Source organism: Astyanax mexicanus, chromosome 19 (genome assembly GCF_023375975.1).
Source record: "Astyanax mexicanus isolate ESR-SI-001 chromosome 19, AstMex3_surface, whole genome shotgun sequence".
Classification (NCBI taxonomy): domain Eukaryota; kingdom Metazoa; phylum Chordata; class Actinopteri; order Characiformes; family Acestrorhamphidae; genus Astyanax; species Astyanax mexicanus.
This window is the reverse complement of record NC_064426.1, coordinates 11,746,451-11,760,183: the sequence shown is the minus strand read 5'-3', so window position 1 is coordinate 11,760,183 and position 13,733 is coordinate 11,746,451. Positions and strand designations below refer to the sequence as shown.

Here is a 13,733-nt window from a genome sequence, read left to right as displayed (position 1 = left end):
AGTTTGGGAGTCTCCCACATGCCTTTTTGCAAACTCGAAACAAGCTTTCCTATTTTTGCCTGTAAGTAAAGTTTTTTTTCTGGCCACTCTTCCATAAAGCCCAACTCTGTGGAGTGTACGGCTTATTGTGGTCATGTGAACAGATACTCCAGTCTCTGCTTGGGAACTCTGCAGCTCCTTCAGGGTTACCTTTGGTCTCTGTGCTGCCTCTCTGATTAATGTCCTCCTTGACCAGGCTGAGAGTTTTGGTGGGCGGCCCTCTCTTGGCAGGTTTGTTGTGGTACCATGTTCTTTCCATTTGATGATGATGGATTTGATGCTGCTCCGGGGGATCATCAGAGATTTGGATATTTTTTTATAACCCAACCCTGACTTATACTTCTCTACAACTTTATCCCTGACTTGCTTGGAGAGCATATTGGTCTTCATGGTGTTGTTTGGTTAGCTTAATGGTGTTGCAGCCTCTGGGGCCTTTCAGAAAAGGTGTGTATATACTGACAGATCATGTGACACTTAGATTGCACACAGGTGGCCTTCATTTCACTAAGCATGTGACTTCTGAAGGTACTTCTAAAACGTAGACTCTTTTGTGCAGATGCATCACATTCAATTCAGATAAAAAAAAAATACATACAGGTTGTAATGTAGTAAAATAGGGAAATACTCCAAGGGGGTGAATACTTTTGCAAGGCACTGTAGGTGCACAAAACAGAATCCAGAGACATGAGGACTACCACTCATCTTATAAATTTTTTACATGTACATAATTTTGAAAGCAGGGTCGTGTGACAAACCATCCATAAAGCATGCCCCTATTATCCACCAGAGAGCCTATAAAATATTCCCACCAATGTGAACAGAAATGTACATATAGGAGGTGTTATATAGGAGAACTGCAGTTCATGGGTTTTGTCATGTTAGTTAAAAAGAGAGATAAAAGCTACAGGTACTGCACTGGCTTTATTGAGAGAATGAGAGACGTATACCCACTTCCTCTGTCTGAATTGGTCAAAATGAAATCCAGGGTGAATGAATCACATATTTTCTCACTGAAGCCAGTGCAGAACCTGTAGCTTCCATGTTTTTTTTAGTGTTAAACAAACCAAATTATGTTTTGTATTTTAGGTTCTTCAATGTAGCACGTGCTTATATAACAGCTTGGCACAATCCCACATTTTCTCTGTCAGATTTATGAGTTCTTTGGAATGGATTTTAGTTAACAGCTGTGCTGAACTCAGAAATTAATTACTTGAATTTCTTGCCTCTTAATGTGTTTGAGAGCATCAGTTGTGTCGTGAAAAGGTATAGTAGAGTTGGTATATTGTGAATAGCACTTTGAAAGTAGTCACAACGACCATGAAAAACGTTATGATGAAACTGGCCCTCATCATGGGGTGTTGTGCACAAGGGAATTCTGGGGAGTGTAGTTCACTATGTGTATGTGAGTGTAGAGTCACTGAATTACAGTCCATGGGAGACAGACAGGAAGTAGCTAGCCTGACATGCACTTATTTCCAACAAATACTAATAAAAATCCTCATTATTTCACGATTTACTAAAAAAAGAACTTAAGACCAACAAGTTTTATGATTAAAAACATTAAAATCTTTGATAGGAATATGTAGCTAGTAGTTCCCAGACTGGAACATATTAGACAGATGTTAGCTGGGATTCTTTCACTGGCTGGTAGCTGCTCTATGCTCCATTGCTACAGCTAAGAAGAGTTGAAGATGACTGAGCACAGAATTGTACACAGACCAGTAACCCAGCATGTTTGCGTCTGTGGTTTAGAGGGGGGGGGGGGGGGGGGTTGGGGGGTTGGGGGGGGCGTTGGGGATTGTGAAACCTAAAAGACACAGAGTATTTATCACACTTCAGCAGAAGGATGGCCTGCAGTGTTGACAGTACTTTGGACATCTGCCAGGCAGAACAGGATTCTGAGTGAGTTAAAATATACTAATAAATTCAGATCAGGTTAACAGGAAATATCACTATTTTAAACTTATTTGTGACATTACCAACAATGTAACAATATATGACTTGTCATCAAACTAGCTCTGAAATGGGAAGTTATACTTTGCATTCTACTTGAACATTTGGTTGTGAAATGTATTCTGTGTCTGTGGTATCCGCGTGTTTTATCACTAAAATGCTACTGTTTTCCCTTTCCTTGAATGTAAAACCATGCATGATGTTTTACGTATACCTCTCTATCCATAACCGTTGGTCATCTTTATGTGCCCAGAATTGACCTTTTTCTTTTTAGATGTTCCATGGAGGATGAGAATGACACCAGTTCATGCATGGACAATGACTTTGAGACAGTTGAGATGGATTTTGTTGGGCACCTCATCAGTATGTATAATCCCAAGTCTCTCTTTTTAATAGAAAAAAGGATTCTTTAAATTATTACCTTAAAATGTTGCATATGGAGTGTTGAAATGACCTATATTCTATTTTTTTTTTTTAACACTTGTAAGGTTTCATTTTCCAACACAGTCACACGGCTGGTTTCATGGCTGTTTTTGCAGCTTAGTTTCCATATCTAGATAATGTTGCCCAAAGAGTGAATTTTTATATTTTGAAAAAATGTATATGCTAGGTCAGACTTATTTACTTATTTACAACATCAAGAATGTTTTGTAAATGATATTGTGAGAATGAAGCAACCATTTCTGAACCATTGCCTTGCCTGTTGTTGGTCTAGAACACAATTGGGTAGACGAACCTGCAGAAAAGATAACTTTAACCAGGAAGCGATGGTCTGCTGCAACTCAAAGAGTGCTGTCATCCATGCCAAGTCGCTCAGTGGGTGAGATGACATTTATTATTACTGTCAGCTGAAATATGTAGACTATTGAATAATGAAAGCACACTATAAGTAATCAACATATCACTGTGCTTTTGGTACGACGACAACTAATTATTCTAATTACAAATATTGTATTTCTATAAAAAATAACAACAAATTATATTTGATGCTAATAATCAATGCAATAAATAAACGTAATAAATGCAAATTATACCTGCTGTATTTTTTATTTATCTTAGTATTTATAAAATGATGCATGAATATAATGCAGCCTTTTTTCCTTGGTACAAGAATGGACTGGTGTGGCTGCCCACTCTTCTCCGAGAGTACAATCCCAAGCTTCCAGCAACAGAGACATAGACAAAGATAGAGGTTAGGAGCATTTTTTAATATGCATGGCCTTTGATAAATTTATAAATTCACCTTGTACTCACATTGTTCAGACATGCTCTAGTTTTTTGCTAACAGTCTTGCAGGGGATTTATATGCTGAGAAGTGAATGAGTCAGTTGAATAGAATGTGAATTATGTGATCTCTTGTATTATTTGTGTCTCAACATGCATGTCCCACACATGTGCCTGTGTGGGACAAAGTACCTCAGAGGAAGCATCTGCTGGCGACCCTGCAGGCTCGGTCTGTTGCTGAGTGTGCACGAATGCTGCGATCTTTACCTCTAAGTCTGAAAAAGAAGCGTGAAGTCAGGTATAATGACTTGAATCTACAGTTTAAGGCAGTCAGGAGTAACATCATTGTACTTATGTTTTGCTATGTAATACAAATCCTTTTGTCAGAGCACAATTCAGTTGTGAGAGAGGAAGGCAAGAAACTTCTACAAAGGACTCAACAAGAAGCCACTTTCCATCATGGCTTGGAAAGGTGAATGTCATTTATTTATTTTGCTAAATAGTTTGAAGTGTAAAAGAATTTGATTAGTCACAGTTAGTCTATATAAATGCTTTCTGCAAAAGGTAAGTAGATTAATACTAAAATATGGATAATATATGAAAGAAAGGCAGTATTTGCAAATACACAATAACATAGCACTGATTTATAATAATGGATGATCTTATTTTAATACATTATTATACATATTTTTTTATGTGCACACTTCACAGAGGCTCAGTGGTGCCCAGCAGGGTGTTCAGTCCCTGCTGAACTCTGTGCAGCTTTGGCATGAGGCACTGAAGCAAGTGAGTGGCCGCTTTGGGACTGGAGTACTCTCTTATTTCCTGTTCCTCAGGACTCTCCTGCTGTATAACTTCATCCTCTCTATGATCACCATCCCCTTCCTGGTGCTACCTCAAGTAACCCGTCCTTCACATGGCAGTTCCAACAAAATCAGCTTCACCGGACTCGAGATTCTTACTGGCACTGTAAGAAGAAACATTTATAAGCCACAGTAAAATAATCCAACATTCCTCAACAAATACCAACATTATAAGGGAGAAATGTATTTTATGGAACTATTTTTAAATAGCTTAATGTACAGTGGTGTGAAAAATGTTTGCCCCCTTGTTGATTTCCTGATTTTTTTGCATGTTTGTCACACTTAAATGTTTCAGAAACCAATGAAACCAATTTAAATATTAGTCAAAGACAACACAGGTAAACACAAAATGCTATTTTTAACTGAAGGTGTTTATTATTAATTGAGAAAAAATTCCAAATCTACGTGGCTCTGTGTGAAAAAGCGATTGCCGTCACTGTGGTTTCTGACACCTGAGTACACTGTCTCTAGCCACACCCAGGCCTGATTATTGCCACAGCTGTCCTCAGTCAAGACATCACTTAAATAGGACCTGCCTGACAAAGTGAAGTCCACCAAAAGACCCTTAAAAGATCCACATCATTCTGAGATACAAAGAAATTCAGGAACAATTGAGAAAGAAGGTAAATGAGATCTAGCTTTGGGAATCCTGCGAACCACAGTGAGAGCCATCGTCCACAAATGGCGAAGACATGGAACAGTGGTGAACCCTCCCAGGAGTGGCCGGCCGCCCAAAATTACCGCAAGAGCGCAGTGACAACTCATCCAAGAGGTCACAAAACACCCCACAACAACATAGGGAGCAATCACTTTTTCACACTGGGCCATGTAGGTTTGGATTTTTTTTCTCCCTTAATAATAAACACCTTCACTTAAAAATAGCATTTTGTGTTTACCTTTGTTGTCTTTGACTAATATTTAAATTGGTTTAATGTTCCGAAACATCAAAAAATCTGAAAATCAGTATAGGGGCAAACACTTTTTCACACCACTGTAGCTGTCTAAAAAACAGCTTGCAAACTGTAAATGGTTTAATATTTAAAGTTTATGGTTAAAAGTTCATTTGTTGGTGTTTCTTGATGAATGCAGGGTCAGTGTGTCATACCCAGTGAGCACTTTATAAATGTTGAATTGAACAAATTAATTACTTGAATGATGCTTTTCCTCCCCCCTTTTAAATAGGGTGTACTTACTAACTCCTTGATGTTTTATGGATACTACAACTATACAGATGGCTGGAGACCTGGCAAAACTGAGGCTTACATCAAAGGAACATATAACATCCGCCTGGCATATATACTCACTATTGGAATTGGGCTGTTTGTTACCTGCATAATGCTGATCTACAGGTTTGGCTCCTCGTTTTAACATATTGTCCATCATATGCCAAAAGTTTGGACACACCTTCTCTTTTTCAATGTGTTTTCTTTATTTTCATGACTATTTACATTGTAGTTTCTCACTGAAGGCATCAAAACTATGAATAAACACAGTTTTATAGTTTTATACTTAAAATAAATTTGCTCTGATTACTGCTTTGCACACTCTTGGCATTATCCTCTCAATGGTGGTCACCTGATTTTCAGGTGTGCCTTATCAGAGTTAATTAGTGGAATTTCTTGTTTTATTAATGGGGTTGGGACCATCAGTTGTGTTTTGCAGAAGTCAGGTTACTACACAACCAACAGTTCTATTGGACCACCAGGGCTGGACTGGGACAAAAAATCGGCTCTGTCGTTTTTGGTTTAGACCCTCATAATTAGCTGAGCACAACCGACTTGTAACTTATGTATGTGGGGTTACACAGAAGCATAATGTATCATCAACATGTTAAATATATAAAAAATATTGTCCATTGTTAACAAAAACACCATTTTTGTCTGCTCTGTGTAGTTCAATTGTTTTTTTATCCTTTTTATTGAAATCATCTCTAATATGTATTTCCTGAATTTCTCTGATATAACAAACTAAATTCTAATTCTTCAGGTTAAAGGTGAAGGTGCATGAAAATAAAGAAAACGCATTGAAAAAGAAAAGGTGTGTCCAAATTTTGGCCTGTACTGTAAATAAAGATAATGTTATTAATAAAGTTCTTTTCCTTTTTGTCTTCAAGTGTGTTTAAAACACTAGGGACCAGTTCTCCCATGTCAGTATCTCATGGCAACCTGGCTTTGAAGGTTTTTAGCTCCTGGGATTTTAAAATTAGCAAAAAGGTGTATGTTCAACAGCTGTCAGAGAACATCTGCACACACCTGAAGGTGAGAGAGCTAGTTTAGGAGCTAGATAAGAGGACATTAGCCTCTATCATCTGCTTAGACACACACTGTCATTTAAATAGCATTTGAAAGTACACTCCTAAATCAGACGTTAGCCCATATGAACCCAATATATTTAATGTTAAGCTAGTCAAAATTAGACAAATTCTATTTTGGGGACAGGTCAGGGCCACAGGTGGTTTTTAATTGTCTTGTTAAAAATGCATGAGTATCCCTGGAACAGATGCTGTTTTATAGGCATCATATGTTGCATCTGTCTTTACGTACATTTCTGCATTAATGCATTTAACACAGAAGTGTGCTGACACAACCCATACCATGCCAGAGCCTGACTTTTGGACTTGTTGCTGAAAACAGGCTGGATAGCCATTTTCATCTTTGGTCCAAAGCACAGTGTCCTTTACTTCCAAAAAAGATCCAAAATACTTATTCTGACAACAATACATGTTTTTACCATAACAATCACGAGTGTTTAGGTTAGACTTGTGCTGTTGCTCTTTACTCATTAGCATCCCAATTCCTCAAACCTTTACAATTTAAATATTTTCTCTATCAGCCTTTGTGAATCTGTTTTTGTATCATTTTTTCCAACCCAACTTTTTGGAATATGTTGCATGCCTGAAATAAGAAATTATATTAAGTTGTCCAGACAAATATTAAATATTTTGGGTCCCAGGTGTAAAGGAAAAAATAAAAAGCCTGTGACGGTCCGATGGATTTTGTAACTCTAAATTTGAAGTGGTTTGATTTGTCACAAAAAAAAGTGAAATATCAGCATTTTTACATGAAAGGAATTCCAGGCCAGGGAATCTGTATTTTTAAACTTTAAAGAACTCCAGTAAACCTGTGGCTCAAACCAAGATCCCTGGAAAGCTTCTTTGTGACATATAATTGCACTGTATAAAGTCATCTTAAAAATGATTAGAACAGTGAGGCTGATCGAATTTGTTCTGATATAAACTGAAAACATTTGGGTTTGTCACTAAAAGATGAATATAAGACAAAATCTCCAGGTATTTACATTTGGATCTGATACACAGTTGAGAATATAGCATATTCTGTCTGAAACCACCTATTTTTGTGAGCAAATGTATTGCAACGGATAAACTTAAAATAAATAGATCTGTAGTTGCAAATGCTTTACTTGTAATAACTGCATCACATCTGTGACCCACTGACATCACTAAACTTCGTATTTTCATATTACTGCATTATTCTTCTGTGATGCTATTCCAGTGTGTTCTGGGTCATTATCTTGCTGCATGATAAAGGATCTCCTGATCAGTTTGGTTTCATCTTTCTTTAACCTGATGGACAAGATGTTTCGGTAGACTTTTAAGTTCATTAACATCAATTAAGATTAACAAGCTTGTTCTAGAAGAAGCCACACAAGCTTAAGCCATAAAACTACCTCCACTGTGTTTCACAGATGAGCTGGTATGTTTGGAATCATGAGCAGATCCTTTATTTTTCCAACCTGTAGTCTAGTATAGTAGATTGGATTACCTTTTCTCCTGTCCTTTGAAGGTTGTTGCAGTTGTTCTAGGGTTTTCTTTACAGCACTCACAATGTTTCTATCATAAATGTATATTGTTTTCCTTGGTCTACCTGTTCAACACCTGTTATTTAGTACACCAGTGATGACTTTCTTCTTCAGGACATTCCAAACAGTTGTTCTGGTTATGGTCAATATTTGAGCAATGGCTCTGATGGATTTTCCATCTTCTCCCAGCTTCACTGTTGCTTGTTTTTCACCCACAGACAGCTCTCTGGTTTTCATGGCAGTTACTCCTCTAACTAAAAATGAACCGTCTGCACAAACAAAACCCAAATCTGAAACTAAGTGTAGACATTCAGCGCAATTTATTTTTTGAATAATCAATGTAACAGTAACACACCTGACAGTCACATGTTCCAGTACTTTTGCTCAAATGAAAAAATAGTGGTTTCACACAGAAGGTGCAGATTCAGATGTAAATACCTGGAAATAAACACTTACATATGTTTTTAGTCTAAAGTAGAAGTAAATTGATTGACCCCAATGTTCCAATACTTTTGGAGTGGACTGTAAATAAAAAATAATTTACTGTAGGGCACAGTAGTGGCATGTGTTGTGCACCCACTGACATCAGTCACTGTTTATATTTTGCTATCATTTAAGGTGAAACTCTTGTTTGTAACAGGTAATGCTTTGTGAACTTCACAGTGGAATTCCCAAAAGGAGGTTGATGACCAGGCTGATCTGGCTGGTTCTTCACTGCACTGCTTGGGCTATTTGTTTGACCTGTATTTTCTGCTGTGTGTTGGGTATCTACAGGTTCTCTCATGACAGAAAACAAGTATGTGCTATTTGAGAAATAGCAGTTGGGTGTGTGTTTTTTAATGTAAATGCTGTTATAACTTACTTAATTTTTAACTTGGCCTGATTTAATAAAACTGCATTTTATGTTTTTGTCTTGTTTTACTGTTTTAATGTGTAGTTCAGCATGAATTTGATTTCAGAAGGGGACACACACTGGTTAATATTGCCACTTCTAGTTTGCGGAGTAAATCATCTGATACCTTGTGTTTTCAACATGCTGGCATGGATGGAGAGCTATGATTCATTTAATCTTCGCATTTATATTGCCATTATAAGGTCAGCACACATATGATTGCACTGTAAAATCTCTTTGTTTTTCATGCTTTTGGTATTTGCATTAACCCGTGGTATTGCACAGTTTAAGCCCCAGTATGAGTCCACATAGAATTTCCAGATTCACTAAAACAAAACACTAAAATAACTTTCCTAGACTGACTGGATATACAAAGTTACACAGAACAAACATATCATACTCTTACTGTAGTATATGTATATTTAAAATATTAACATGTTTTTGTGTGTTTTGCTTTTGTAGAAATTTGTTTTTGAAAGTGAGTATGCTTGGTGTTCTTTGTTACCACTGGCTGGACAGTATCGCTGCTGGAAAATATGGAACAAACAATGAGGTAAAGTGAAACTTCTGTCAACTTACAATTAGAAAGTTAAAACATTATAAAAAAATGTTGTTGTTTTTGTACCTTGACCAAAAATCCTAATAAACGTTCATGTTTGTGAGCAGTGCTGGGAAACATTTGTTGGACAGGAGCTTTATCGTTTCCTGTTGATGGATTTCTTATTTAGTGTACTGGACACCATCTTTGGCAATTTTCTTTGGAGGTAAATCATTTATACTTTCTGAAATGCCATGACGCTAGGTTACTATTATTTGTGCAAGGATATGCACAATTAAGTAAACAATGAGCTGATGCTATAACTGCTATACAGTGGCTTGCAAAAGTATTCATACCCCTTTACAACCACAAATTAAATTTATTTTATTAATATTTTAAGCGATAGACAAACACAAAGTATTGCATCAGTGTGAAGTGGGACTAAATTGATACATGGTTTTCAGCCACCATTTGCTGCAATTACAGCTGTAAGTGCTTCGGGGTTTGTCTCTACCAACTTTGCGCATCTAGACACTGAGATTTTTGCCCATTCTTCTTTATAAAACAGCTCAAGCTCAGCCAGTTTGGATGGACAGTTAGGGTGGACAGCCATGTCTTGGTTGGTTCGCAGTTGTAGAATACATTTTCCATTTTTGGATGATCGATTAAACAGTGCTCTTTGGGATGCTTAAAGCTTGGGAATATGTTTTTATAAAATAACCCTGCTTTAAACTTCTTCTCCACAATTTTTTCTCTGACCTGTCTGGTGAGTTTCTTGGTCTTCATGATGCTGTTTGTTCACTAGTGTTCTCTAACAAACCAATGAGGTCGATACAGAACAGCTGTATTTATACTGAGACTAAATTACACACAGCTGCATTCTGTTAACTTATTTAGTGACTTCTGAAGGCATTTGACCGCACTGGATTTTATTTAGAGGGTTCAGAGTAAAGGGGGATGAATACTTTTGCACATCTCACTTTTCAGATATTTATTTTATAAAAAATGTGAAAAAAAATGTAGCATATTTATTTCACTTCATAATTATGTGCTACTTTGTATTGGTTTATCACTTAAAATATCTATTAAATACATTTAAGTTTGTGGTTGTAAGGTGACAAAATGTGAAAAAGTTCAAGGAGCATGAATACTTTTGCAAGCCACGGAAAGTAGTGCTTCTTTGGTTTATGGGGTGTTTCGACTGTTCACACTATACACCCTCACCGTAGGTGGCCAGCTACAGGGTGATCAGCCCAGAGCTGCTACTGGCTGCTTCTCTCTGCTGCCTTGAACAGGGCTGAAATGCTGTTCTTGGTATTCAGTCTAGATCATCTGTTTTACTGCTTTCACAGTGTTTTCACCAGGAAAATATTAAGAAGAAAGAGAAAACCAGTATTTGACATTGCACTGAATGTTTTGGAGCTCATCTATGGCCAGACCCTTGCCTGGTAATATTATAACCTAAAAAAATCACCCAAAATATAAAATCCTTGCAGACGTTTTTGATTTTGATTTCTATTTTCTATATATTTTCTAGGCTTGGAATACTCTTTTCTCCACTGCTACCTACACTTCAGATTGTGAAACTGTTTCTTTTATTCTACTTGAAAAGGGTCAGTGTACCTTTCATTCATCATCATCTATCATTCATTCTATTGTGTATTATATAATGTAGTATATTAATAATATATTGTTTACTTACAAAATTGACTTATTTACTGTATGTAATATGTTTTTATACTGCAATCTTTGTATCAGGCTAGTTTGATGATGAACTACCAAGGCCCCCTGAAGCCATGGAGGGCCACGCAGATGACCACTATCTTCATCTCAATTCTCTGTTTTCCCTCGTTTCTTGGTGCCACTGCATGCATCACATACACAATGTGGAGGTGTGAAGTTTTAGATGTAGTCATCTCTCATGTGGCAGAAACGGATACAAACATGCACATTTAACGGTTTGCTTAAAAAATAATGCTGTTTTTTTATTCCTGTTTCACTTGTGTAAAAGAGGTATAATATATATATATTTTTTTTTTTCCAACTTGACCAAATTACTTTAACAGATTTCCTTTCCCTATACATTTGTGTTTTTAAATCTGTGACGTATTGTATTAAGAGGTGTTTAATAGCTAATAACTTTTTTTTTTAGTTTAATTTCCTCAGTGTTTGGCAGAAAAAACAGACTAAATTAAAATTTAGGGATTAAACAGTTAAAAGTAATACACAGACACTTTTTACTAAATAAAATTTTTAATTAATCTAATTAATCAGATTAATTTTTTTATCAATTGACAAGACTAATGTTAATGTCTTTTCTTTCAGACTTAAGCCGTCAGCCACCTGTGGGCCCTTTAGGACACTTTCTAGCATGTTTCTTGCTGGTAAGGAGTGGAGGAAGAGTCTGGAGATATCTAACCCTGGCCTGGCCTGGGTCAGCTGGATATACATGTTACTAGGGAACCACATCTTCCTCTTTATTGTTGCAGGAATTTTCCTGTAAGTGTGGAGCCATCAAAGGCAATTCTGTACATTGTACATTTTTTGGTTGATTTTATTTTGACAATGATGCATTTTTCTGCTAGACTCGTCATTTACATTCACATTCAAGTTGGAGATGGCCAAAGAAGAGTAACAACCTTGTTGCAAAAGCAAATTGAAAATGTTTGTAAAAAAAATTGTCCCACTACAGTCTTTTCTAAATTATTTAAAATTATTATTATTATTATTATTATTATTATTATTATTATTATTATTATTATTATTATTATTATTATTATTATTATTACTATTTATTTTAATCATTTTAGTTATTTTTTCTCTCTGTTTTTCTAGGAAGTAGAAGATAAGAAGTTCCTTATAAGTAAGCTGCAGACTCTTCATGAGCAACATGAATAATGATTATATACACACTGGCAGTCAAAAGAAATCTATGAGATGCATATACACAGGTGTGTAGCTGCAGGGTGTGGTTCTGGCATAAGTGTATTATTGTTTATTTACACAGTCTAATTAGTCTTTAATTCTACAGTCTCTAAGAGTGCTGTAGGCAAGGATAATTTAATTTCAGGTAATTGTATTTTATTGGTTCATTCATGATAAAATTCTGATACCATTTAAACAGCTGCCAGATTCATATTTGTTCAAAAAAGTTTCTGTTTGACCGAGACGATAATTTCTGTTAATGTATATAGTAGGCTGTGATGTAGCCAGTTGTCTCTTACAGTCATAACACATGGTTGTATGGAATGCTAAACCCTGAGACTGATGTATGTAATTCATTGTATATCATTATTTTGTCACTGTCGTATTCTACACTGCTTTTATTGCTTTTAATGTTAAAAAGATTTTATTCTTTATTTTTTTGTCAAGATGCATGTATTAAAATGTGTAAAAAAATAAAAACAGTTTTTAACTGGTATAAACATAAAAAGAACATTAGATTTGCAATTCCTTTTGAATATTCAGTCTATAAAAAATAGGTAATTAATTAATTGTTTAGTTAATGTATTGTTTTCATTAAAATAAACAAGTATCTCCCGTTCTTAAAGTTGAATTATTTCAAGTGAATATATGAAAATGGTTTAACACTAGAACTAGAATTCTGACCACTTTGAATTTAAATTTAAAATGTAGACTTCAGACTCAATCTACAATTCTGCTTTAAGATTTATTATTGGCAACCCTTACTATTTTTATTTATAAATCACTTTCTGGCCATTTGTCAGCTTATATCTCTTCTTTAATCTCATTTAATAACAGTAATTATCGGACTCGCTCCAGTGGCTGTATATATATATATTTTAGAAATTATTTACTTTTTGTGTTTTATTGTTTTCATTTTAATTAGAAGTTTAGAATATTTTATTCATATATATATATATATATATATATATATATATATATATATATATATATATATATATATATATATATATATATATATATATATATATAAAATACCGATTTACTTTAAATGCTCGGCAACATTTTAAATGAGGGTAACCCTCAATGTTTTTCCGAGAATAAAGGTTAATGGATTGATTATTGATGCTACTCAAAACATAAAAAGTAGTGCTGTTAACAGGAGTAATTTTTTTTTTATAAATATCAATTATATGCCGTCAACCATTTCTTTAAAATAAAAGTTTCTTGAGAAAAAAATATAAGGACTTAGTGGACTTGCTTTTAAACATGCTTTTTTAATCTTAAATGAGTTTTGTAACCATCATAGATAGAGCGCTATTCTTAGGTTGGACTTTAGAGTAATAATTACTTCCAGAGTAATCATTTCTAGACAGGCACATACATTTCTGCCTAAGCTTACTGGGATCCGCCCAGCGTGGTTGATTGACTGGGAGATTCATCCAATAAGGTTGTGTAAATGTGGTGGGATCCGGGCGGA

General features: G+C 35.4%; 1 protein-coding gene across 1 annotated transcript; it reads left to right on the top strand.

Moving 5' to 3' along the window:
- The first annotated feature begins 1,878 nt into the window (after positions 1-1,878).
- LOC103036133 (transmembrane channel-like protein 6) lies at positions 1,879-12,757 on the top strand. The gene is made up of 19 exons (XM_007241617.3): positions 1,879-1,941; positions 2,267-2,355; positions 2,708-2,812; positions 3,104-3,184; positions 3,406-3,514; positions 3,604-3,688; positions 3,928-4,185; positions 5,262-5,428; positions 6,193-6,337; positions 8,539-8,694; positions 8,836-8,993; positions 9,253-9,343; positions 9,457-9,554; positions 10,681-10,776; positions 10,866-10,941; positions 11,087-11,220; positions 11,654-11,827; positions 11,914-11,992; positions 12,164-12,757. Exons 1-19 carry the CDS (start codon positions 1,886-1,888, stop codon positions 12,224-12,226), a joined length of 2,220 nt encoding a protein of 739 aa, XP_007241679.3. The 5' UTR covers positions 1,879-1,885; the 3' UTR covers positions 12,227-12,757.
- The last annotated feature ends 976 nt before the right edge of the window (positions 12,758-13,733 follow it).

Excerpts from the sequence above, each read along its gene's own strand:
- LOC103036133 (XM_007241617.3), top strand. The coding sequence starts at position 1,886 with ATGGCCTGCAGTGTTGACAGTACTTTGGACATCTGCCAGGCAGAACAG. Across the intron at positions 8,695-8,835 it reads TCTCTCATGACAGAAAACAA|TTCAGCATGAATTTGATTTC; the intron begins GTATGTGCTATT and ends TTTAATGTGTAG. Across the intron at positions 11,221-11,653 it reads ATCACATACACAATGTGGAG|ACTTAAGCCGTCAGCCACCT; the intron begins GTGTGAAGTTTT and ends CTTTTCTTTCAG.